Below are 27,822 nucleotides of genomic sequence, written 5' to 3' on the forward strand. Positions count from 1 at the left end.
CATTCTAAAGGGAGGTGGTAAGCCATCGAGGCTACCAATACAGGACTTGGAAAGAAGATGCCCCAAACTAGTTCTGCTACCTTCAAGCTAAGGTGCTTCGTTGCCCATCTCTGCATTATGTGAGACAATGGAAACAATTCAGAAGAAGACCCAATATTGAAAATTAGGTAGAGTTTATTAAGGGTTCCTTCCAGAAAACCACTTGTAGAACTTATATGTATTTCCCAGAAGGTGGTGTGGGACCAGAGACCAGTTACTGATTCATGCCTAAAAATTCTAGAGGTTAGCGGGCAGGAGGAGAGAACTGCTTTGTACAGCCCAATGGTCCAAGACAAGTGGCTGTCCATGGGCCAAATGGATCTGTGATCCAGCCTTTTTAAGCCTAGGCTGACCATACGTGATGACCAGGAAGCAATGAGTGAATGAACAAAATATGGTATATTCTTACAGTGGAATATTACTCAGTCTTAAAAAATAAGGTAATTCTGACACAAGCTACAACATGAATGACCCTTGAAGACCTTATGGTAAGTGAAATAAGTCAGTCACAAAAGGACAAATACTTTCCTTACATGATACTGATTCTGCTTACATGAGGTATTTAGAGGAGTCAAGTTCATAGACATAAAGTGGAATAGTGGCTGCCAAGGGCTAGACAAGGGAATGAGGAGTTAGTGTCCCGTGGGCACAGACTTTTAGTTTGGGAAGATGAGACCATCACCATGGTGGTGATGATTGTTCCACACTGTGGATGTACTTAATGCCGCTGAACCGTACACTTAAAAATGGTAAATTTTATGTTGTTTTTTTTTTTTTTACCATAATAACTAAAAGAGAAAAACAAAAATAGACCCTAAGAAAGAGGACTCCTGAAGGAGTGATATGATCCCCACTGAGGAAGGGTCTGGATGGGCCATTGGATGCCAGGGCCTGAGAGATGATTATAACCTGTCAGTCAGGAGAGGTAAACCCACATCAGGGACTGCCAATAGGAGATTCCTAGACTCCAGAATTTTCTGAAGAATTTTTGAAAGTAACTCACAATAAAAAGAGAATGTTGGTGCTTGACGCAGAGTGCCTTGAAACCAGGTTAGAGTAAGATTTCACCCTTTATCCTACCTCCATCTTGCTCTCTATGCCTGTCTTGGGGAGGAGGTAAAGAGTAAGGAAGCCCACTAGGACCTTCTCCTGATCATAGCTTCTAATACAAGGGAATGAGAGGAGCTCAGAGGCTATTTAACATACCTGAGTGTGTCAGAAGAGTCATGTAATATACTAGAGTTCATCCAGGAGTGGAGAAGTTTGATTCCAGAGAGTAGTTCTAAAGGAAGAGGGATGAAAAATAATGGAGTGGCATTCTGTTGGCATCCTAAGTCTAGTTGTGTCAATCAGCCAATTAGGGAAAATTCTCTCCTTGGAACTTAGGATATTACATATAGCAGAATCATCTCTTTCATTTCTCTCCTTTTTCCTTATCTTCAGGAAGCCAGGTTAGCCTGTTAATTATCATAGAAGGAAATACCCAAGGGGAGATGGTATCTTGGAAGAGGTCTCCCCTAAGATAAGTAAACAGAAACAATTGTCTTCATGGCCTATAAAGGGGAAAGGGAATACGGAGGTGTGCTATGCAAGTCTGTGACCAGCAGGACTGCCGCTACGGTGACTGTCACCTTTACCATCACAGCCTGAACTTTTCCCTTTTGGAATGCTGACATGGCAGACCAGAAGAATTATTTGTGACTGCAAGCATTCATTTATTCAATATACTTTTTGTTTTATAGGTAAACCACTGAAAGGAATAAAGAATAGATAGCAGAGAATAGATAGCTTGTTCTAGCAGAGGAAAACATACAAACTCACAGTAAACAATAACAAAGGATCAAGTCAGGAGCATGTAAGCATGAAATTAGAAGACTTACAGAAGAGATTACATTTAAGTTGAGCTTTGAATGACAGAACAACTTTGAGAGGAGTTGGCATAACTGGAACAGAGAATAACTGAAGTGGGGAAGATGTTAGAGATCACGTGGCAGAGAAGCAGGTGGCTAATCTGTAGACTATGACATAGTTGAGTTTGTAAGTAGCATAGAATGCTTTGAAGAGAGACATGAGATCCAGGGGTAGTAAGATAGTTTGATATGAAATTTCAAAGGGCCCCGAAGGCCAGGAAGTTTGTACTCTGATAGGTAATGAGAGAATAATTTAGGATCCATGAGTGGGTGAATGATGCAATCTGAAATATGGTTTAGGAAGAACAGATAAATGGCTATTAGGATTGTTCAGTCAAGAGGTAAGGAAGCCCATAAGTAGAATGGCTGCTGTGGCTATTGGAAAGGAGGAAATGGATGGGAGAGGCTTTGGGGAGGTAGAATAAATGGGGCTTGACTCCTGACTCATATGCCCTTTCCACACCCTCTGCCTGACCCTCATCCCTTCCCTCGTCTGGTCATAGAAGGGTATAAGGTGTCCCTTAACACACGGACTTATATTTTCCGGAAAATTTCTCATCAGTATCCAGCAAGCCTTCATTTGCAATATCTATGAAAGACACCCCAAAGGACAATTTTTGGTGTTCAAAATGAAGAATATTCTGATTTCCATTTATATTGTATTTTCTCTGTATTCTGGAATTTCAGGTGCAGTTTTCCCCTTTTATCATAGGATTCTTACACTCAGAAAATGTGAACATACATTAGTATACTTCCCGTGAAGCTCTTGGCACTCGGACAGAATGGAAATCAGGATAATAAAATTAAAGTTATTAAAAATGATAGTAAAATTGCCTCTTTGTTTCATTATTCAGCTTTAAGAGCATCTCTACTCTCTAAGAGTCTTAGAGTATTATTTATTTTTATATATTTAGGAAAAGACCTTTAAATAGAATTACATAACTAAATTATAAGAACTTAAGAAAAGCAATAATCAAAATAATAATGTTTTATAATTCAATTGTTAAACAAAATCCAGACAATGTATTAGTCACTTCATTTTTTAAAGGCCAAAAAAGTAGAAAGTATATCATATGGTTATATTTTTATTTTTCACCATTTGTGGGATAGGTTAAAATGAGCTGAAGTTGCCAGTATGTGGCAATAGGGAGGGGAGAGACCCCACAGCACTGGAGGTCTGCTGGGAAGGCTTTGCCCTTGGTGATGTACAGCTTTTGAAGACCTGCATGGCTATTTTTAACATGGGCAATTCTGTATTTATGGCGTCCGGTCTTTTCTGCAGAAACATACAGGGTAGTGGGGAGCAGAGGCAAGCAGTGAGGGGCAGGGGCGAACAATAGGGGGCAGTGGCAAGCAGCGGCTCACTGGAGCACAGCAGCTATACCTCCAATGCTGCTGGGATGTTCAGTGGTGGAACAAAGGATGTGCTCAGGATCTAGGAAACCGGGGATCTGTTTCCAGCTCGCACTTCAAGCAGGAAATGATCTTCCTCATGAAAAGGACAAAAAATTACATCTCCTCTCCAGCCCCTCAATCAGTGCAGTTTTATAAGCAATTCTTGGGCGGAACATGCAGAACTCAGTGCAGATTAAGGGCAGCAAGTGCTCTGTTAATAGTATAGCCAGCTTTTATTAAATGCTAAAAGTAACTAAACACTCTCTAAATACTTTCCCTGCACTGTTTTATTGCACTGTTAAAACACCTTTCTTCCCAAACCCATTTAACATGTGAAACAACTGAGCCTGAGAAGTTAAGCAGCTTGCCTAAGACCCACAGCAACTGAACACAGATTCAGTCCTGGCTAAAATGACCAGACTAACGTCAAAGACATGGCTCTAAATCTTCTTCCGGCATTGCCTCTGGCTCGCATAGAGCCAGCAGCCTCCTGCAGGGGATACGGATACACAGCAAGGTGTGCCTTAGACGTGTACTTCCAGTGAGCTCTGGACATTTCAGCAAGCATCCCTAAAAAGCAAACTTCCCAAACAAAATAGAAAAAACACTTCCAGAGAATGCACCAAGCTGGTATTTTATTAAAAACGGCTGAAAGAAAGGATTCTTAAAAGACAAGAGAATGCTGTGCTGTCTCTCAAGAGTCTCACGCGGGAAAAAAATGTATTCACATTACCTCTCCGGGCCATGAAATATGTGTGCGTGCTTTCTGGGGAGGGAAAGGCTTCTGGGGTGGTTACTGTCACTGGGGGCTGGATTAGTTCCCTTCAATCTTGTTGCCAGCTGAAAAAAACACACTGCAAAAATATTACAGGGATGGTAAAGTTACATTTAGACAAAGATCTTATGTAAGATCAAGCAGAAAAAAACCTGAAGAGGATTAAGTAAAAGTGAGACAACATGAACGGAAGAGGAACCTGTCCAGATCTAAGTGAGGAATCTTCCCTTAGCCACAAGGGAAAAAGAGGAGAAGCTCACCGCATGTTCTTGGGGAGGAGGAGAGGATACAAGGATGGCACCGAGTGTGGCTCTGCTCCCTGCCTAGTGCGTCCCCTCATGCTCTTTCTTCCGTTATTGTTGCTGTTGTTATTAACATCATCATCACTATTTTACCTTAAAACATTTGTTGGATCATTTACATTCCTATAAAGTACCTTAAATCCTTTATTGGAATAAGCTGGCTATAAATATATACTTTTAATAGAAATATTCACATAAAATTATATTATTCACATTCATCTATGGTATTTATAAATACATACATTTTAAAAATATACAATCACTCAGAAGCTAATGTATACTATAGTATGTGAAGATCTCACTCCAGAGTTTGGGTTTAGTAGCTCTCAACAAATCATTTTTGGTCTCCATAAAACCCTGAGATAAGAAATCCTTCCGGATATTCTTGCATACACATTCCTGGATGAGGGAGTGGGGTGGATGCCACCTGATCATTAGAGTTGGGAATGTGGTATCTGGTGGGGTCAGGGTTGAGTGTAGGAGGGTGGGGCGAAAGCAAGATGGCAACACGAGAATTCTGATCGGGTAAGCACCCAGAACATACAAGTCCACACATATGAGCAACTCCTGAAAGGGTGAGACTACTGTAAGACTTGGGCTGGGAATTTAGGAGTGTCAGTAATAATTTTTGTGTGTAAGGGCAGAGGGTATCAGAGTTTTCTAAGAACCCAAATGAGCAATTCACGGGTGAGGATGCTGTGGTTGTATCAGCACTTTCTAGGTGGAGGATCAGTGATAGTGCCAGTCAGAGTGCGGCCTCTCCTCGGTGAATGACAACTCCTGCCTCAACCCACTGATTCCACCCCCTTCTCAGCAGGACAGAGACCTATCAGGAGGTGGGCGAGGAGTGCGAATGTGGGTATATGTGAAATGCTCTGTAGGTGTGAAGTCTAACACGACAGTATGAAGTAGAGTTTGTGCGGGAATAGTGTATAGTGTATCCTTTTTTACAGTTGCAGAAACTAAAGTTTCTAAATTAAAGTTTTTAAAGAAACAGAAGTTTCTTTAAAGTGAGAGGTAACACTGTGGAGGTCAAAATTTGAAGATGGTGAAGGAGTCATGTCAACATTTGCTGTTCCAAAGTCCTGTCCTTTGTTCTTTCTCACAATCTGGTGATTTCTCAGTAATAAACACATTACTGCAAGTAATAATAGTGCGACTATTGTTATTACTGTAATTGTATTGATGGAGTCTTAAAGTCTCCTCCTGTATCATCTCATTTAATTCTCACACTTGAGGTGGGTGATAGAGCCAGGATGTGAAAATACTTCTGCACACAGACCTAATGCCCTAATAGTGATTCTTATTGGTTGCATATCCACAGTTTACCTATTTATTAATTCATTCTGCAGGTATTATTTATATTCCTTGTTGTAAAGATATTACATATAAACAAAGCAGGCCTCTGAGGGAGCGCCAAAAACAAAAAATCATTTTCATTGGGCAGGGGAACCCCTTTCTTCCACTCTTTCCTTTTCTTTCCCTTCCCCCCTCCCTCCAACAATCCCCAAACCATTTAATAAATGCCTTCTCTGTGCTAAGTGCCCTGCTAGGCCCTGGGAATAAGAGTAGGATTTTATAAACGATAAAATCCCTGTGCCTCCAGGGTTCCAGGTCTAATGAAGGGTAGCAAAGTATATAGGTAAATAACCAATTTTAGGTCTTTTAAACCTTAAATCAGAGTACTGCAAGTACATGGTGTTACCTGCTTATCCTCTCCCTTGGTTTTATCTTTCTACCAATATCTCGCTTGTTACACAGAATATTTTAAGGATGGCACATGTATTATATTATCGTGTTCTAGATAATGTCACATATTATTGACATTTTATCTGCCCTACTTAATAAGTATTTCAATGGCTACAGAGGAGAAGTTAGGGAAAACAGTAGGTCTTAGGTCAAAACAAGGAGATTCAGGGGAAAACTATCATTTTAGGACTCAGTCTGAGAGGAGATGCAGGTCAGGCCTGGGAAACAGGTCAGAGCTCTCGGTTGGGATGTGTACATGTGTGGTGGGGGAGCTGGATAATGTCGGGAGCAGCGTGCCCTGCCTGTGTCACATATATTTGTGGTGAAGGTTTTCTTCTGTGGTAAGAGAAGTTGTGCATTTCCAGACTATATATACATATTCAAAATAAGTTCATAATGCACTTAAAATCCTGACAGATTATTTTTGTATCACTCCTTTTAATAAACCTAACACATAAAATCTATATCTAAACTGTACAACGTATATGGATGGCCTTCAAGGTCTGTGAACTCCCTAAACCTGCATGTAAAATTTTGAGCATATGAGCATTGTTTAAGAAAGGGTCTCTGGCTTTCATCATAGTCAAACTCAAGACTCTAAAATAATTAAAGCCCAATGAATAGATAGTTAAAAATTGAGAAATTAAGCCCCATAATAAGGGCTTTTTTTTCTCTTATAAAATTAGGCCTTTTTAGCATGTGATTCCGACATAAATACTGACTTACATCAAGAGCCACAGACTGTTTGGCCCAGGACTTCTTTACTTGATCATACATAATTGTGTTGTTGATGCCAAGGCCGCAGAAGATGACAAAAGCCTAGGAAAGAGAAAGCCCACTAATTACAAATTGCAATAACTCACTGGCATAATCTAATATGAAAGCAGGCACTCATCAAAAATGGGTCTGAAAATATAATTTTATTGTGCACAGAGGTAGGCCTTGGGGAAATATGCACATTAAAATTCTTAATTACTATTGTCATGTAACAACTTTATAGCTCACATTGCACATGAGAAAAAAATATTAATGTCACTGTGAAGAAATGACTCTGTAAATTTCAAAACATACTTACAGTCTTACCAGATGTGCTCTTAATTTATTTAGATCATGGACTGATTTTAGTAATTCCATTCCATTTAACTAAAGAAACCTCTTTTTAATGGCTAGGGTATAAAATATTTTGATGAGGAAACCAAGTGAGCATACCCATGAGGTAAATGTGAAAAGGAAGGAAGGTAGATTTAGAACCAGTTAGTAAAGAAACTGTGAGATATTCTTTGCTAGAGAAAAATAATCGTGGGGGTTTCATGTTGGCTACTTTGAGGGTGCAAAGTTTATAAAGAAGCCTGTTCAGGCCAGCCTTTCCAGCTAGAGGACAGATGGGAATAAATGGAAGCTTGAAAACCCAAGGAGGGTGATGGCCATACACCTCGCAGAGCTGGCTCGAGGTCTTACAACTATACATAAACTCTTGACAAATTCTGGCAAGCTGCAACCAGACTATTGGTGACTCAGCTATAAGCTTTGATTCACAAATTTCTTACCTCAAAAAGTCGTTGATCTGCGTCATCAAAAGCTTTCCCATCAAGTCTATTTAACACCTGAGCCACTCCTGTGGGAAGAGTTTGGTTTATGTGATCAGTTTCAGCATTGCTCACTGTGCCACTACAATATAATAAGCCCAGCTGACTCCATACCTCCCCAGGTAACATCAGACACTCGGTTTAATCTCTGGTTTCCTCTGATCTCAGGTCTAGCGCGTGTCATCTTTAACAGAGGGGATCTGAAGTATATAGCGATGCAGTCTATCTTCAAGGCTGTGATATCCAAACTGGCTCACAGTGAAGCCTGAAGTTCTACCAGGCATCAATCTGATTCCTTTAAAAATGCTTTTCAAAATGACTGTGCATAGTCACTCTGATATATCTGACATATATACACATGCAATTAGATATATAATCAAGTATTATTATTTTTTTAAATATTTTATTTATTTCTAGGAGAGAGAGAGAGACAGCGTGAGCAGGGGAGGGTCAGAAAGAGAGGGAGTCACAGACTGAAACAGGCTCCAGGCTCTGAGCTGGCAGTCAGCACAGAGCCCGACGCGGGGCTCGAACCCACGAACCGTGAGATCATGACCTAAGTGAAAGTCGGACGCTTAACCGACTAAGCCACCCAGTCACCCCTATAATCAAGTATTATTAACTGTGTATATATACACATGTGTGCATATATATATATATATTTTTTCAATCCCCTGGAACACAGTGCTTCAATGAGACAGTGTGGCATAGTGATTAAGAAGAACATGGACTGTGGGGTCACACTGTCTCAGCTCACATTTCAACTCCACCAACCTTTGTGACCCTGAACAAGTCACCTAACATTTTTAGCACTAACATTTTGCACCTGTAAAGTGGGGATTAAAATGTTAACTATCTTGGAGGGTTATGAAGATTAAATTAGATAATGTTTGAAGTTGTCTCAGTGGCTCAGTTGGTGAGGCATCTGACTTTGGCTCAGGTCATGATCTTCCAGTTAGTGGGTTCGAACCCCATGTCAGGCTCCATGCTGACAGTGGGATTCTCTCTGCCACTCTCTCTCTGCCACTCCCTGATTTATTCTTTCTCTCTCTCTCTCTCAAAATAAATAAATAAACTTTAGTGTAAAAAAATAAATGAGATAACATTTGGATGTTTTAAAGCATATTGCTCCACATGGAGTGAACATTCAAGAAGTGCTGGGGATTAGGACACAGTTAACCTTCAAAGCAAGGGTAGTTCTGCTGTCTGCTACCAATGGGGTACACACAGTTCTAACAAACTTAATTTACGTGCACTTCCTCTTTCCAAAGTTCATTTCCAGCATTGTGCCAGATGTCTCAAAACATACAGCTCTAACCAGAAAAAGTGAACAATCTTGAAAAACAGTCCCTTGTATCCCCATTTAGTAAAAACAAACAAAAATAGCTGTAATTCTAAAGGATGCTTGTGTTTTTTAAAACACCTAACTTTCCACTAGGGAGGTAAGTCATCATATGCTAGAAGGCATATATAATGAAACATATATTTTTTAGCATGTAATAGGCAAACTGCAGTCTTAATTTTGAAAGAGTAAAAGATGTTTACTGTTATGAATGAAAGCTATGGAGCGCCTGGGTGGCTCAGTTGGTTAAGGGTCTGACTCTTGATTTCGCTCAGGTCATGATCTCATAGTTCGTGAGTTCAAGCCCCAAGTCGGGCTCTGTATTGACAGCTCAGAGCCTGCCTAAGATTCTCTCTCTTCCTCTCTCTCTGCCCCTTCCCTGCTTGCCGTCTCCTCCCCTCCCAAAATAAATAAAAAATAAAAGTTAAGGGGCGCCTGGGTGGCTTAGTCGGTTAAGTGTCCGACTTTTGCTTAGGTCATGATCTCGCGGTTCGTGGGTTCGGCCCCGCGTCAGGCTCTGTGCTGACAGCCAGCTCGGAGCCTGGAGCCTGTTTCAGTCTGTGACTCCCTCTCTCTGACTCTCCCCTGCTCACGCTGTCTCTCTCTCTCTCTCCTAGAAATAAATAAAACATTAAAAAAAATTAAAAATAAAATAAAATAAAAGTTAAAAAGAAAGCTAGGACTAGATTTGAGATTGCCATTGGACATTGACAGATAACACGTGGGTGTTTCTTATGGACTTTCTCTTCTCTTTAAACTTAAATATATTTAAAACTCTATACATGATGCAATTCAGTGCCTTGTCCTAGGGGCTCAAATTCCCAAATCTTAGAATATTCTTTATGTTCATTAATGTACCAATATTTTTCTGCAAATTAAGCAAACTGATGAAAAAATTCTGTTATAGTTCAAGTCTTGACAATATTGAAAGAATACTAAGTTCTTTGATAAATAGAAGTGTCTTTCAGTTTAACAGGCAATGTTGGGGGGAAGCAAAGAGAGGCAAATAGATGCACTAGTTACCCAGTCCCCTAGGGAAAAAAATCATGTTTTAACTGTGTTTCAGTAATTTTAACTAATGCCTCCACTGTTTATGACTTCTCTACTTTAACCACTGACTTCTTTCTTAGGTTTGATACTTCCCTGACTGAGGTTGTCAAGGGAGGGAAAGGAGAAAAGGAGGAAGAGAAAACTTAGAAGCTCCTTTGGCCCACAGAACCTATTTCAAAGTATAACCTATTTTAGAATCACCCAGACAGAAAGATGTATGCTCAGTATATGTCTAATACTACCTGTTTTGGGGGTGTCTGGGTGACTCAGTTGAGCGTCTGAGTTTGGCTCAACTCACCATGATCTCACCATTCGTGAGGTTGAGTCCCATGTTGGGCTTTGTGCTGACAGCTCAGAGCCTGGAGCCTGTTTTGGATTTTACGTCTCCCCCTCTCTCTGACCCTCCCCTGCTTGCACTCTGTATCTCTCTCTCTCTCAAAAACAAATAATCATTAAAAAAATTTTTTTATTAAATACATGTTCTTTTTCCTTTGCATGTACTCCATGAGTAAAAGCATAGCTGTAAACATAAAGATGTAATGGGAAGTGTGTACAGGAGTTAGAAACCCTCACTTTTAATTTTGACGCTGCTACTGACTCTGTGATTTTATTCTGGTCTTGGTGTGACATCCCCACCCTTACCCCCACCTCAATTTCTACAAGGTAAGATAAGAAAGTTCTATTAGTTGATTTTTGAGATCTCCTCTAACTTCAAAATTATTGGTCCTTGGTTAAAAAAAATATTTGTTCACTGTTCTAATTAATGTTGATTCATCAGGAGTCTGCACTTATGAGATTACACAAGAGAATGAAATATAGGTTGATGAGTCCTGGACATAAAAGAGGGGAGCAGGTATCAATTCTTGGTCTTTTCGGTAAGACTAAGTGTTAAAGGGGAGAGCTGGTAAAAAAGATAAGGTGTATTTTATTTATTTATTTATTTTTTAATATTTTTATTTATTTCTAGGAGAGAAAGAGAGAGAGAGAGACAGCATGAGCAGGGGAGGGTCAGAGAGAGAGGGAGATACAGACTCTGAAATAGGCTCCAGGCTCTGAGCTGGCAGTCAGCACAGAGCCCGACGCGGGGCTCGAACCCACGAACCGCGAGATCATGACCTAGCCAAAGTCGGATGCTTAACCGACTAAGCCACCCAGGCGCCCCAGATAAGGTGTATTTTAAAGTAAACTTGCCTTTATAGGAAGTTTGTACTACTTAGGTAATGTCTTACCAATTATTTGGTGGTTGCTATTCCAAATAGGAACACAGAGAACGGATCTTATGTGAAAACCAGATATCTGGTCAGCCTAGAATATAAGAAAATAATTAAAATTAAGCATCATTACCCATTTCTGACTTACAGCTTACCACTCTTCATAACAGACAAAAATAACCTTTAAAATGGTACATTATGATCTATTTTTTAATGCATACGCTGACCTGTCTCTTTTCATTTAAAACATCACTATGAACATCCCAAGGAGATCAAGTCCCAACCAAACATGAATCAACCAAATGATCCCATGTCAACACTACCTCCCCCAATCCCTGCAGCCACAGACAACTGGATATAAAACTCTCGATCATGATCATACCACCAGGCAAAAATTCTGGCAACTGTTTCTACCCTGAGTATTTAAAGTATTTTCATTAAATCAGTGGTCAATTGGGCACATCTGTTAGTAAAAGTGTTTTGAGTATATAATGCTGCAGTATGTATAATCAGTTTTAATACTCTATATTTTTAACATCACTAATTTACTGTGTATAAAACATATACAAAAAACTGAAGTTGCAAAAATATATGATAAATGTAGCGCTTCAGAGATCTCCTCTCTGTACTCTAGAAGGCTGTCAGATGATGTATTTAAAATATGAAGGTATAGTAACCAGGATCAAAAAACATCATTCAGTAATAAGCTCCACGTAACATTAAAACCAATGATCCATATCTGAACTGTTAGATAAGAGCTACTAAAGACTGACAGGGTGTCAGTGAGCTCATATGACCTTGAGTTCTAGTGAGAAAGGTCAACCTGCCATCCCAATACTATAGGAAAAACAGTAAGATATCAAGGTTTTAAATCATGGTTATTGGGGTAAAAAGGTACTTTAGTATTTTTAAATATTCATTGTAGAGCTATATATTTAAAACATTTGAAATTAGAAGTTAATTTACACACCTAAACTTTATGTTTGTATTGTTTTGGTTTTCCTCTGAGAAAATAATTTTCCAGATGACTTCTATTCTTGATACCAATATGTTAGTTTCTTTTTTTTTAAGTACTATTTTTGTTTTGTTCAAGAAATCTTCCTCTGCTCCTGGCTCATGAAGATATTCTCTTATTCTCTTCCTAGAATCTTTATTGTTTTAGCTTTCACATTCAGATCTTCAGTCAAACTGGAAATGATTCTTGAGAAGAGTGTGAGCTAAGAGTCAGGATTCTTCCAATATCTATTTATTTACCACCTCCTATGCACCAGACACATTGCTGGGTTTTGAGGATATAAAAATGAATTTAAATAGTTGCTTGAGGGGCTCACAATATAGAGCAAAAATAGAAATAGTTAAGATAAAATAAGCGTCCAAGTAAAGAATGTTCAAATACTATAGAAAAACCAACAACTGACTCTGTTTAGAGAAATGAAGAGCAGCTTTAGGTCCTTACAAGTGGATCTTCAGTGACAGTAATGGCACTGACGATGATTAGCTAACGTTTACTGTGTGTTTGCTTTATGTCCGGCACACTATTCAGCACCTTTTTGTGTATTATCTCATATACTTATTAAAACAACCTTACAGATCAGTACTATTAACATCCTCCCTTTCAGATAAGACTCCAATATCAGCCTTGAAAGTGGAGAGACTGGTTCAAAGGAAGTCAGACAATAACAAACACATCCATCAAAGTTATCCTCCAAAAGAAACAAAGTGGTTTTCTTCCTCTCCCTAAGGCTAAATCTGAATTATTGGGATGCTAGTGAGCAGGAGGAGAAGGAACTCGATTTCTGAGAGGTCTGGGAGGTCTAAGCTACAGACTTGGGCTGGCCAGGGCAGCACGGGAATGTGTGGGTTTGTTTTGCTGAGGGGCACACAACTGTCGGTAGTCCTGAACCGGTGTGGAGAAGGAGGCACAAAGGCCTCTGCCAGCTCTGGGACCACCGTGGCCCCACTCTAACCTCTCCTAGGAGATCTGAAGCAGCTGAGGAGAAAGGTCATGGTGCAAGAAGACAAGGAACATGCAGTGAGTGAAAGAAACCAGAAGAGAGACAGCTTGAGAGGCTGGTGAGGGAGAAACACAAACCCTAGGCTGTTTGCCAGTGAAATAAGTCAGAATTTTGTTTACCAAAAATTATTGTAGTTCCCCAAAAGATGTTTTTATTCTGGGGAGCTGAGAATATGTGTTCTCCCATCCTTCCTGAGGATAACATGGAAGTCTCTGGTTTGAGTAAGAGTGGCTGGAGTCCCTTGATGTGGGGAATACAGGAATTTGAGTGAAACAAGCCTCAGTTCAAGTTATAATTGAGATGGCAGGGGGAGGGGATGGTGGTTAGAGATCATCTTGCAGTCATCAGCCTCTGGTTCCAACTGAGTGAGTAAAATCACTAGGGAAGAACTTGTCCAAGGAAGACACAAAAGGGATGAAAACTGGGACATGATATTTTGGGCAGAAAGACGAAGACAGGGTCAGTGACAGGGATGCATAAAGAACTCAAAGCTCATACTCTTAACCTCCAGGCTTTGTAACATTTCTCAGGTGTTAATACATTGCTGCAACCCTTCTGGAAATAGATTTACTGATGTGTATCCAGAGTCCAAAACGTGTAAGTACCCTTTGAACAATTCCTATGTCTAGAAATTTATTCTACGGTAATTATCATACCTACACACAAAAGTTTACATGTAAAGGTGTAAATCATAGCATTACTAATGATAGTGATATATTAGAAATAATCTGAATACTCAGCTAGAGGCAGTTATTTAAGTAAACCATAGCACATCTATGCGATGGAATATTGTCCATCTAATTTAAATCATGCTCTAGAAGAATATTTGTTAACGTGGAAAATTTTAACATATTAAGTGACAAGAGTGTGGGTGTCTGTGGGTGTACAAACACTTACTATATACATTGGAAAATACTGGAAAAATCATAACCACAGTAGTTCCCTCTGAATTGTTTGCCTATGGGAGTTTTTGTTTCTTTACTTTTAAAATAATCTTTACTTTTTAGAACAGTCTCAAGTTCACAGCAAAATGAATGCAAGTTCAGAGAGTTCTGATATACCTCTTGCCCCCACACATGCACCTCAACATCCCTCACGACCCATATCACTCACCAGTACATTTGTTACAACTCATGAACCCACGCTGATACATCATTATCATCCCAAGTCCACAGTTTATATAGGGTTGGCTCTTGATGCTGTACATTCTATGGGTTTAGTCAACAGGGTCATGACATGTATTCACCATTATCGTATCATACAGGGTAGTTTTACTGCTTCCCAAATCCTCTGTGTTCCACCTGTTATTCCTCCATCCCTGTTCAGCTCTGGCAACTACTGATCTTTCCCCTGCCCCAGCTTTACTGAGGTAGAATTGACAAATCTATAACATGCTTAATGTGTATATCATGATGGTTTGATATATGTATACACTGCAAAAGTATTCTGTCTTTGGGAGTTTTTATTTATTTTTTTAAGTTTATTTATTTTGAGAGAGACAGAGACAGCACGAGTGGGGGAGGGGCAGCTAGAGAGGGACAGAGAATCCCAAGCAGGCTCTGCTGCCAGCACAGAACCCAATGTGGGGCTCAAACCCACAAAGCTGCAAGATTGTGACCTGAGCTGAAACCAAGAGTTGGATGCTTAACCAACTGAGCTACCCAGGTACCCCTGTCTTTGGGAGTTTTTATTTATTTTTTTAAGTTTATTTATTTTGAGAGAGACAGAGACAGCACGAGTGGGGGAGGGGCAGCTAGAGAGGGACAGAGAATCCCAAGCAGGCTCTGCTGCCAGCACAGAACCCAATGTGGGGCTCAAACCCACAAAGCTGCAAGATTGTGACCTGAGCTGAAACCAAGAGTTGGATGCTTAACCAACTGAGCTACCCAGGTACCCCTGTCTTTGGGAGTTTTAAATTACTGTTTCTGTTTTCTAAATTTTGGATAATGAATCACTTGTCCACGAGGGAACATGTTATTTTCTAAATAGAACTAGAGTGGAACAATAGTGTCAAATTTTGTGGAAGAGTCAGACAGGATAAGCACTGAAAATGGGTTATTGGATTTAGTAGCACAGAAGGATAGCTGAAGGCAAACATAGTTAGGGCGAGAAGGGATGGGATGAGGATCAAAAGCCAAGTGCTTGGTTCTGGAGGAGAGGGGGGCCAAACTGAGAGAGCAGAGTTACACTGATCCAACGCTAGATGCTTGTGTGGGATGAGCACAGAGGAGAGGCAAGGCAACAGAGGATGCTGAAAATGTCTTTTTTTTTTTAATGTTTATTTATTTTTGAGAGAGAGAGAGTAACTTGGGGAGAAGCAGAGAGAGAGAGTGAGAGAGAAGGAGACAAGGATCAAAAGTGAGCTCTGTGCTGACAGCAGTAAGCCCAATGCAGGACTCAAACTCAGGAACCATGAGATCATGACCTGAGCCAATATCAGATGCTCAACTGACTAAGCCACTCAGGTGCCCGAAAATGTAAATCATTCCCATGGTCGCTGAGGGAAGGAAGTGAAGCTGGCATTAACTGGCTATGAGAATAAGGAAGAGAGAGCAGTAATGATCAGCATGCTTGAGGAGCCCAGCAAAATGGGAGATAGGGAAGGGGATGGCAGAGTATGATGAGGGTGAACTTTCCGATTTTAAGATTAGTAAGGGGGCACCTGGGTAGCTCAGTTGGTTAAGCGCCTGACTTCGGCTCAGGTCATGATCTCACAGTTTGTGAGTTTGAGCCCCGTGTTGGGCACTGTGCTGACAGCTCAGAGCCTGTAGCCTTCTTCAGATTCTATGTCTCCCTCTCGCTCTGCCCCTCCCTTGCTCGTGCTTTGTCTCTCCCTCTCTCTCAAAAATAAATAAACAATAAAAAAATATATCATTAAGGCAATCCTCCCACTTATCTAACTGTGGCAATGCTGTTGTTTCTGGAAAGTTCAACTAATCTAGGTTAATTATAAAACCATGTGAATTGGCAAGGACTGGGAGCAAAATCATCCCCTGCAGGGGCTGAAGGAGAAGAGCACAAGATGTCTGAAGGATGAACCCCAAACAAGGATGAAGAGGAATAAGAAAATATGAAGGAAAGAATCTCTGTTCATCAGATAACCCTAGATCTCCAGATTGTATCAGTCAGTGAAGCTCAGAAATATTTATTGGCCTCTCAACCCTGACCAAGTCATTAAAACTCTCTGTCTCAATTTTGTCATCGCTATGTATCTCGTACACACCAAAATGTCAATGTTGGCTATCTCCAGATTTTGGTATTGTAGTTGATTCTCATCTTTTTTTCCTTTGTGCTTTTTCTTATTTTCCAAGTTGTTTTATAAGAATATGTGTGTGAAAGGGTTTCAAAACTTGTAAGATGTCTTACAAATGTAAATATTACTAATACTGAGAGGAATACCTGCCCCCAAATATCCACCCCACTGTTTCATGTGTTAGAACATATGAGACTAAGCAGCCTTTCTAGAAGGCTATAGTTAAACATATTATCTGGTAGTGCCTACTTCTTTCCAATTAAAGATTTGTCTACCTAAAAATTTTGTTTAGTATTTGGTTTTTCCAGTTAATGGATCTACTCAAAGCCATCAAGACACACTAGTTACATTTTCCAGCCTCTCAAAGGTGGTCAAAGGAAATGTTAAATGAATCAGTGATAATGTAATACTATTTTTTTAATATTTGAAGAGTTTCATTTCCCTATAAAGATATGTACAGTTTTAGCAATAATCTAAAGCAATACCTTATGCTTCAAATGTCAATCAACCAGTGAGAAATTCTGGTATTAGGACAAGCCGAGGGAGAAGATGTTATGAAGTCAGCCCCTTCATTTTCCTGAAACAGTAGAGAGCCAGTTTCTTTTTATCTACCTTATCTATACATAAGATCAGTCCTAATGGCTTCTAGAACATACATACAAATAATTCCTTAAACTTCTGACAAAAGTACTCCTAAAAAAATAACTGACCTTTGGGCTTAGAACTGAGGCATTGTCTTCACCACCTATGCAGCAAAGTCTGTTCCACTCTTAGAACCACAGGACCCTTATTTGTCTTCACTTCACACAGCTACCCCATTCTGTACCTTATTCAAGTCTTAGTAGTTCTCCTGACCTTTTTGCCTTCCTGGTCATCTGGAATTCTTATATGTACCATCCTATCTTCGCTACCAAACCCTACTCCCAGGAAAGGATCTCAAACTGGCTTACACTAAGTATCAGCACCTGAGAGATTATTGGTAGCAAATGCATTTCAGCAGATCCACAGAGCTCTATCTCTTAATGGTTTCAATTTTGCACATTTCCCTTTATAAGAGCAGCAGGGCTGATAGACCATAAGGCATTATCGAGAATAGACAATAAACTGTCCTGCTGGGCTAGCACTCAGCATCTCAGATTGGGGGAGTGCTTTGCTATGAAGATCTGACAGCAAAATGGGTTTTAATGCTTTAAGTCAAAGGATCTTAGAGCCTGGAGCCCCATTATCCTTAAGTGCTACATGACAAGGGCAAGAACTATTGAGTTGTCTTCAACACGCTTTAATAAAAAAAAAAAAAAAAAAAAAACAGAGAAAGGACCTCATATGGGAAAACTCATGGGATTGAAGTGTGATGGACTCAGGGTCATGACACCTTAGATTTAACTGTGTAACTGGGCATCAGCCACCATCGTAGAGGAGATCTGGGTGCCAATGGGTTTCTTACTGCTCTTAAAATTGTAACAAATACATATGTCACCAAACCATCCATGCAGAAGGTGTGCCCTACTTTTTAGTTATTTTCTACCATCTCCCCTTTGCCAAACCTTTTCTATTTAAATTTTGGGTCCAATTGTTCTTTCCTGCTGTAGGCAGAAGACAAACTTTGCATGTAATGGCTCTGAAAATTCTCTCCATAATGATACAAATGGGAGGAAATACTAAATTAAGCAATAGACTATTATATCTTATAATGACTAAATAATGGCTTGTTGTGAATTAGTGTATTTGTTTTAAGGTATTCTTTTGAATCTAGTATGAAAAGAAGGGCAGTAAGCTTCAGAGATAATGCACTAGAGTGCAACCAATTATAGGGGGATGAATTCATAAGCACAATGCGAGCTACAAACAAGACCAGAATAACTGTTTCAGGGTGACCGTATTTGTAAATAGAGTATGCATTCCAAGAAGCCACCTGATACAACAGCAGGTCATCTGTAAATGCACTTTATGTACATGCTGTTGGGACAGACTCAGGCAAGGATCTTAGGATAAAATCCAAGCAACACTCCATGCTGACCAGGGTAATAGAAAATAATCCATCTGAATTCCTTAAAGACACAGCAAGACAAATTAATTTACTTAGATCTTTTATCATTTCAATTCTGGTTTTGAGTAATAGTTTATAGTTTTTAGAGGGCTCACAATAGCCTGACAAAATATAATTTCACATAAGATATAAAGGGTCTAAAATTTTAAAATATCTTTATAAATTTGTCTGACTACAAAAATAATACAAACCCTTGGGAAATTTTTAAGTAAAAATAAAATCAAAAGGTCTAATCTTACCATCTCTAGAGATGGCCGACTAGTAACAGTTTAGTATAAGTTCTTCCTGATCTTTTCTTATAAATGTACAATATGCTCATGCATCAATTTATGATATATTCAATAATATGTTATATATTCATAAATAACATAGATAAAATGTTCAACAACACTTAACTCTAATGACTATTAAGTACTAAACATTGTTTAGTACTTAGTTGTTGGTGAGACATCAATGAACAAAACCAACAAAATTCTCACCTTCATTGATCTTACATTTTAGTGACAGAAGAAAGATGGCAAACAATACAAAAAATACAGAAATAGATTACATATAAGGAGGTGTTAGGAATTACAGAGGAAAAAATAGAGCAGGATGAAGAGGATTTAATATCAAGGCTGCAAGGCTTTACAACAGGTAACATTTGAAAGATGATTTTAAAGAAGTGAGGATGGGAGCCATGCAGAAACTGGGGTAAGAGAATTTCAGATGAGGGAATAGCCAGTGCAAAAGCCCTGAGGTAGGTGGGTGAGCAGCATGTTCTAGAAATAACAAAAAGACCAGTGTGGCTGGAGAAGTAGGAGTCAGGATTGGAGCTAGATAAACTGGTGCTAGGCTGTGTAAGGTGTTGTAAATATCTGAATGAATTGTGAGTTTGGCTTTTACTCTAGTGGCATAAGGAGACTTTGAAGAGTTTGTGAGCAGAGTTTTGATATGCTATGGCTTGAAATTTAAAAGTATCTGGTTATCTGGCTATTGTAATGAGAACACAGTGCAGAGGGGAAGGGTGGAAGCAGAGATTAAGAGGCAACGGCCATGAAATAGTCCAGAGATAAGGGTGACTTGGACCTGGGAAGTAGCAACTGAGTGGTGAGAAGGGGTCAGATTCTGGATAAATTTTGCAAATAGAGCCAATTGGACTTCTTTTTTTTTTTTAATGTTTTATTTATTTCTAGGAGAGAGAGAGACACTGTGAACAGAGGAGGGTCAGAGAGAGAGGGAGTCACAGACTGAAACAGGCTCCAGGCTCTGAGCTGGCAGTCAGCACAGAGCCCGACGCGGGGCTCGAACCCACGAAACGCGAGTTCGTGACCTAAGTGAAAGTCGGACTCTTAACCGACTAAGCCACCCAGGCACCCCAAGCTAATTGGACTTCTTGATGAGTGAGGTGTGAAACATGAAACAATCATTCCTATAATATTTTGTCATAGACATCAGGAAGGATTGAGTTGCCTTAATAGAGACAGGGAAAGAGAGAGGAGTAGACTTGGGTAAAAAAACGATTGTGGGCTCTGTTTTGGACATGTTAGGTTTGAGGGGTCTGTTTGAAAAATATGTGTATAATCCCCAAAAGCAAGGGAATCAAGAGCAAAAATAAACGATTGGGACCTCATCAAGATCAAAAGCTTCTGCACAGCAAAGGAAACAACCCACAAAACTAATAGGCAACCAACAGAATGGGAAAAGATAGTTGCAAATGACATATCAGATAAAGGGTTAATATTCAGAATCTGTAAGGAACTCACCAAACTCCACACCCAAAAAACAAACAACCCAGTGAAGNATGTGTGTGTGTGTGTACACACATATATCATTCCATACATTATTCTATACACACATCTTTGTGGCTTTTTTTACTTGTGGACATTTTTCCATATTAGGACAAAGGGAAGATCTTATGGGATAGAGATATTTTGTGTAGATGCAATTTTAGTCATTATTATAGTGTGGTAGGCAGAATTCTAGGAATGGCCTCTAAGATTCCTACCTGCCTTCCACTTTGTACAAATCTGGCATAATCCTCTCCACTTGAGTGTGAGCAGGACTTCTAATATGACAGCATAATCACTTTGTTGATCAGGTTGTATTATGTGGCAGAGGTGATGGGACAGCCACTCTTGTGAACATGTTAGTCACCCCTGACATTATGTAAGCCTCTGTCACAGCCAACGGGGGTGAGATTCTCCTTTTGGCTTTGAGCAAGTGAGCTGCCATGTTGTGAGAGGGCCATATGGCCAGTACCTAAGAGGATCTCTTTTTTTACCAGCAGCTAGTAGGAAAATGGAAACCTCAGTCTGCAATTGCAGGGAACTCACTTCTGCAAACAGCCTGAATAAGCTTTGAAAAGTGCCAAAATACAAATGAGACTATCACCTGACCAACACCTTAATTTTGGCCTTGTGAGACCCTGGAGCAAGGAACCCAGCTAATGCCCAGATTTCTCAACTACAGAAGCTGTGAGATAACAAGTAGGTGTTTGTTTCAAGCTGCTGAATTTGTGGTGACTTATTATGTGGCAACAGAAAATTAATATCCGTGGTCTTCTGTCCAATGTCATCAGGAACCAAGCCTGGGTACCCTCACCCCTAGGAGCAAATGACTGGGAAAACTACTAAGCCCACCTACAAGATAACTCATGATCACGAGTGTTTCTTCAGCCTCTATAAACAAATATAATTAGGTATATATATTTTTTGTCTTCCATTCTTTCCATGGAGGACGTAACAGAGTCTTGTAACAGAATAGACATATCATGATCTTCGTAAGGTGGCAGAATTTAAAACTCAGAAATTTTGACTGGCTTTGTAAGTACCTCATATAACCATTTTGTCATAAATTTCCACCCATAAACCAAGGGGTTTGGCCTTAAAATCATGCATGCTATCAAGCACAGCAGGCGCAACTCCTAAGAGTCAACTCTAACAGGCAGACAGAAGGCAAATAATCACTGTGGCTTGCCCTCTAAGTTGCTCTGTTCCCCACAAGGAGGGAATCCATTAAATATTTAATACAATCACAAAGAGAACACCCAGCAGGTGGACAATATGATTACTTGCCCCATAGCCTTCACAGCAAGCTCCTGCAGCACCTGGGATGTGCTTTATATCACATTAAAGATCTCTCTGTAGTTTCTATTAAAAGGAAGGCCAACAGTTTCAAAACAGATGTTTCAAAATAAAGATCATTCTCTTGCTGTCCACCTTTGGGCAGAGCTTGTGAGGACTTCCCAGAAGTTATTATAAGGTAGGAAAGACATCAAAATTCGAAATCAGTTTCCACATTAGCTGTACAGCTAAGGCAAAGCTTGGTAGAATAAAATTCTCTCTTATTAACAGGAAATAGCCACTGGCATCATGAATCTCCAAATTGACAAGCTTCCCATGTTAGTCTAAATTGGAGAAGAAACTACCAAATGCACACAAGAGGACATATTGGGGCTGGCACCCAGTTGGAGATCTGAAGAATCTACAAGACGGTTCCCTGGGAAAGTCATTCATCAGTGTCTCTGGACAATTTCATTCAGGGAGTAAGCAACACCTCGCTAGCCATTGCCAATGATCAGGAGCATCTGGGCTTACCATGAACAAAAACTAAACTCCTATTGTATTAGGCCATGGAGATTCTGGAATTTATCTATTGCCCCTAACTGATACTGTGGTTTGAATATAGGCAGCAGGGCTGTGTTTGAAATATATGAGTGTAATTGGCTTTTTAGCTATATGTTTTAAAGATTGGTGGGTTGGGGACACCTGGGTGGCTCAGTCGGTTGGGTGTCTGACTTCGGCTCAGGTCATGATCTTATGGTTCGTGGGTTCGAGCCACGCATCGGGCTCTGTGCTGACAGCCAGCTCAGAGCCTGGAGCCTGTTTCGAATTCTGTGTCTCCCTCTCTCTCTGACCCTCCCCTGCTCACACTGTCTCTCTCTCTGTCTCTCTCAGAAATAAATAAAACATTAAAAAAATAAAGATTGGTAGGTTGTTTGGGCCTGGACAGTGTGGGTATCCTGAAATTTGATCATCCTTAATGTGTCTTGTTAATCTGGCCTCAGGATGTCAGCCCATTCTTTTGAAGAGCCAAGTCTTCATACTGCTGGCTCCTTTAGGGGAGGAGATGATGACTATCTCCCCAGGGCAGCACAAAGCCATAATACATGCATCCAGCTGTCACCACCTTTGTAACTAATGCCGGTGACTGTTCCTCCTCTGAGAAGACAAGGAAAGACCTGGCTGTCTTGAAGACCTACAGGTTATGAGATTAGTGCCACCGTCTCTTCTTTACAGTCAATAAACAATCACCCTTACTCTCCTCTTTGGCTACAGACTTTCATCTTCCTTCCGACTGTGTCTTTCTCTAGATGAAAAGGACTAAAGTTGGCTTGTCTTTAATCAAGGTCTGCTGGTCTGCAGCTCTGTGTAAAGGCACCCCCATGTAGAGAAGAGGACCTGCTACTAGCACCCAACCCCCACCCCGAAATAAGAAACTGGTCTTTAATTATATGAGTATGTTCACTGACATTTATATAAGACTCCATCATTTAGAAAATTTTGAAATAGAATTTTACATGTTATAATATATACTCAAGTAGTATGCCCAAGATGGCTCAGCCGGTGAGTAAAGCTTACAAGACAAAAAAGGTAAGTCTGCTGGCCAACATTCATATACCTTTGTGGATAGAGGAATGATGGGGTGGTGATTCCATTGCCCAGGCAGCTCCTTAGCAGCTCAGGGAATTGAATTAGGAATCAGAAGGTCCTGTCAGTTTTATGCCCTACTTTGAGGAAGCTGTGTGGCCTTAGATAAGTCATTTTAGCCCTCTGAGTCTGTTTCCTCAGGCGTTAATTAAAGAAACCTCTAATATTCCTATTAACTGAAAGTTGACACATCTACAGTATGAAACCCCAGAATAAGGCCAATCCAATTGTGGGCGTTCTATCCCAGGACATTGCATTGTCTGATGAATTGGGTCCCTCATCATGTTCAGTGAAGAGATTTCATGTTGCCAGAGTTAAGCATTGAGCCACTGAGAACTTCAGGATAGAAAAATGTGTTTCTGGCAAATTTAAGTTCATTATATAGACTTACGATGAGAAAATCTGTAGGAAAAATAGGAAATGCTTTGAAAGGGATTACCCATGCTACCTCTCTGCAAATTATCATCCTTGTTAACCAGCTTCAAACTATTCAGGGAAGTCAGTGAATATAGAGAACCAAACAGCAACCACTTTTTCCAGTGAAGAAAACTCTGGGAGATAGTGATAAATAACTACTCAATTATGATTACTGGTAAAAATTATGGATCCACATGCTAGCAGACCAAGAACAGAGGACTCAAAACTTTTCAGGAAGACAATGCAGTTCTAAAAATTACCCTCTACCTCTAGGATGATTCCAGAATTTCATTTTGTCATGGTATTTTTTTTATCTTCAGAAAAATACTTAAAACATTAATAAAAAATATTTATCTGAAATGGTTGTCTTTATCTTATGATCTACACCGTCTTACATCAGGCTTCATGGGGAGAAGGTTGGGGCCTCTTAGTCTCTTGGCACTGTGGCTCAGTTTGGAGTCTCACTCATTATTAACATAAAGAGTTGACATCTGTCACTGAGGCAAAATATACTTGAGAAGGGGGGAAGCCTAAGCAGATAAATAATGTTGCTTTTCCTGGTATGATACATAGCACACACACAGAAACACACACACACACACACACATGCATGTATATATGCACACAACACAACATACACACAAATTTGTAGGACATATCTACTAAATGCCTCTCTTTCTTTCTCATCTCCACCTGCATTGATTAATTCCTTTCCAATTTTTTCCTTAGCATGAGAAGGGAAACATAAAAAAACTTTATATTCCAGCACCACGCAGAGACTATGTAAATATCATATATAATGCATCTTCCAATTTGCATTTGAAGTTTGGTATTGGGTATGTGGCAGACTGAAAGCATTTAGGTGGAAGGCCAAGAAATAATGATGGTCTAAGTATATGCTTTATTTTAACAGAGGGAAGAACGTGATTTTACTAAATAGTCACTTGTTACCTACCAGAGTTTACTGCCTTCAGACTTCATTGCTTCTAACTATTGGATAAAAGCATGAGATTTTTTATGCCCAATCCCATAGAACTAACTGTTGCATTTCTTCTTGAGAGTCCACCTTGTTTTTTATAGATCAGTGGAGTAAGCTGCCTTATCAGAATGGACTATAAGTGCAGAGTAAAATGTAAAATGGCTGTATCACTAATCAGGAAAATTGTGGTAAGAGTTTGACTGTAGACAAAGAATATGGTGTATTCAAGATCACTATATTGTATGAGCAAGAAGTTTTCTTGATATATTAAGTGTGCTTGCTACCTGTGCTGTTTTTCAAACAAACAAACAAAAAAAAGGGCGGGGGCATGTGGTGGCTCAGTTGGTTGAACATCCAACTTTGGCTCAGTCATGATTTCACGGTCCATGGGTTTGAGCCCTATGTGGAGCTCTGTGCTGAGAGCTTGGAACCTGGAGCCTGTTTCATATTCTGTGTCTCCCTCTCTTTCTGACCCACCCCTGCTAGCATTCTGTCTGTCTGTCTCTCTCTCTCTCAAAAATAAACATTTTTCAAAAACAGGGAAAAAAGAGCAATGATTGGACAAGAGTTTTTCCTTCCCTGGTAGAGGTGAAGATGCTGGTAGCCTGTGACCCAGCATATCATTCTGAAGGTATAGACACTACAAAAACCCCTGTATGTGTGCACCAGAGACATGGACAAAAATGTTCTTGGCAGTTACGGATGTAAAAGCAAACCTCAGAACCCAAACGTCCATCGACACTATAGTGAATAAATAAAGCAAGGCTTATTCGCACAGTGGAATACTTGGCAGCAGTAAAACTAAGTGAATGAATTACAAACTCTAGGACTCAGAACATATGCTGAATGAAAAAACAAGCCACAGAAGAATGCATACAGCATAATTTAGTTTCTATAAATTTCAGAGATACCCAAGATACGATGATATATTTGGCATGGATTCAAACATATGCAATGAACTACACAGAAAAGCAAAAGAGTGTTAAGTTCAAATTAGGACAGTGGTTACGTCTACAGGTAAAGTAAAGGAGAAGGTACTAGGGAAGATCAGTACAAGGATTCAAAAGCAATAATCCTGCTTATAGAAATAATAATTTCTTAAATTGGGTAGTGGGTGTTCACTGCATCATGTTTTGTTATACTTTTACATATAGGTAATGAACCAGCTTTTTAAAATGGTGTAAAAAAATAAAATGGCATAAATTGTTGATTCCTTTTGCTTCCTGAGGATTTGACTTCATGGTTCAAAGTTAAGAGCAGAAAAACATAAATCCATACCAAATTCAGTACTATGATTTGGGGTAGGAATCATCCATCCCCCCCTTGACATCTAATCTCACATGATGGCTTGGTAACAAAGGATTGGTAATGAATGATTTTTCTGCATAGCAGGGCTGCAGTTTCTTCAACTATTACTGATGTCAATAAGAGGATACTGAGAGCATTCTTTCATAAAATTGTGTTTAGACATCTGTTCTCTAGTATTTTTTCTAAAAGCAAGGAAGAAAGAAACATGGCGAAAGGCAAAACTTCATCAAATCAGTCCTAGCCCAATCATAATGCTAAAGGATACAAATATTGAGCTCTATCAATCATTTCTGCTCTGCTAATCACAGAACCAAGGTGGTGGTATTCTCCCTCAAAAGAGGACAACTAAAGAAGCTCTGGACTGTGTACTTCCCCGAGGAAGGTAACTCAAAACTCAGAAATAATGCATCAGAACTGAAGAGACCTAGAGGGTGGTCAGTGTGGGGACAGCTCAGCGGGGTGCTGTAGGGACACCCAACCCAGACTGGGAGTTCATGAAAGGATTTGCAAGGTAGGAGCAGCTGAGCTCTATGCTTAAGAATTAATAGAAACTACTAGAGGACATAGCCTGGGGGAAGGAAGTTCCAGGCAGCTACAGAGAGGTACTGAGTTTTGGGGAGTTTAAAATTTTCCTACAGAGATCTGCAAAGACAACATGACTAAAGTTCTAAGTTAGGTTTAGATTGAAGCCTCCTGCCACATCATGACTCACCCCAGACGTGAGACAGCACAGGGCAGGGCTGAGGGGGAGGGCTCTGGCGTCCAGACACTGGGACTGAATCCCTGTCTGTCTCCAGAGTCATCAACCAGCTCTCATTTCAGCTTAAATGTTCATTTCCTATTGCTAATCTATCCTCTGTGCTGTAGCCACTGAGGTGGTGTGATCCTCCTAAAGTACAACTCCTGGGTCTCCTTGATTTAAAACTCAACTACTGGTTCCCCATTGCCCAGGATAAATGCTCAAACTTCTTAACGCAGCTTTCAGATTGGAGCAATCTGGCCCCTGCTTCCCTCTCCAGCCTCATCTACCTGGTGCTTCAGCAGCATTAACTCACCTCAGCCTCCCTAACCCTCCAGCCCTGCAGCCTCCAGCCTCCTAACACTCCCCACCATGCTCTCTCAGCTTTGCCTGGAACATAGCTCTACCTTCCTCACCAAAAAACTCCTGCTACTCTTTAGATCTCAGCTTGGCAACCTAGAATAGGAAATGTGTAATTTATTGAACACACACACATACACACACACACACACACACAAAGATATTTTGTAAGTTTATGTAAATTTATCTGTATAATACTGTAGATACTTAAAATTTAAACATCTGCAAGTTAGAATCTAGATTGCTTTAATATACTCTGCATATAGCACCTTCAAAATTAACATTAAACAATAACACAAGCCAATTTACCATTTCTTGGGAGCAATTTTTAAAAACATGGTAATTGTTCTAGTATCTATTGGGAAATAACTATGTTAAATCCACATTTTTATTAATAACTATTTCATAGTTTAATATAAACTATCTTCAATATAAAATGTTCATGAATTAATGCATGGGTACTTGTATATGGACACATGTAATATAAAATGTACCCAACTGTAAAGAGCATCAGAGTAACACATAATAGATAGCCATTGGCTACACATCAGAGTAGAGAGAGGAGACTTTTCTGTTACCCAACAGTAGGCAATGCTAAAAATCTGATCACAGGGGAAAGATGCAAAAAAAAAAAAAAAAAAAAAAAAAAAACAG

The 27,822-nt window shown here is 39.8% G+C and overlaps 1 protein-coding gene and 1 long non-coding RNA gene across 3 annotated transcripts in view; one reads left to right on the forward strand and one right to left on the reverse strand.

The window, feature by feature from the left end:
• PDE11A (phosphodiesterase 11A) overlaps positions 1–27,822 on the reverse strand; it is a 367,374-nt gene that overhangs the window by 157,815 nt on the left and 181,737 nt on the right. Inside the window, exons 7-9 of the mRNA XM_077776263.1 lie at positions 11,378–11,453; positions 7,718–7,785; positions 6,897–6,989 (exon numbers count right to left, since the gene is read on the reverse strand). Coding sequence (XP_077632389.1) covers positions 6,897–6,989; positions 7,718–7,785; positions 11,378–11,453 — 237 coding nt within the window. The remainder of the gene's footprint in view (positions 1–6,896; positions 6,990–7,717; positions 7,786–11,377; positions 11,454–27,822) is intronic.
• Positions 1–27,822, forward strand: part of LOC144241692 (uncharacterized) — a 109,503-nt gene that overhangs the window by 4,320 nt on the left and 77,361 nt on the right. The window lies entirely within an intron of this gene.

Source organism: Crocuta crocuta, unplaced genomic scaffold (genome assembly GCF_008692635.1).
Source record: "Crocuta crocuta isolate KB4526 unplaced genomic scaffold, BGI_CrCroc_1.0 scaffold17, whole genome shotgun sequence".
Classification (NCBI taxonomy): domain Eukaryota; kingdom Metazoa; phylum Chordata; class Mammalia; order Carnivora; family Hyaenidae; genus Crocuta; species Crocuta crocuta.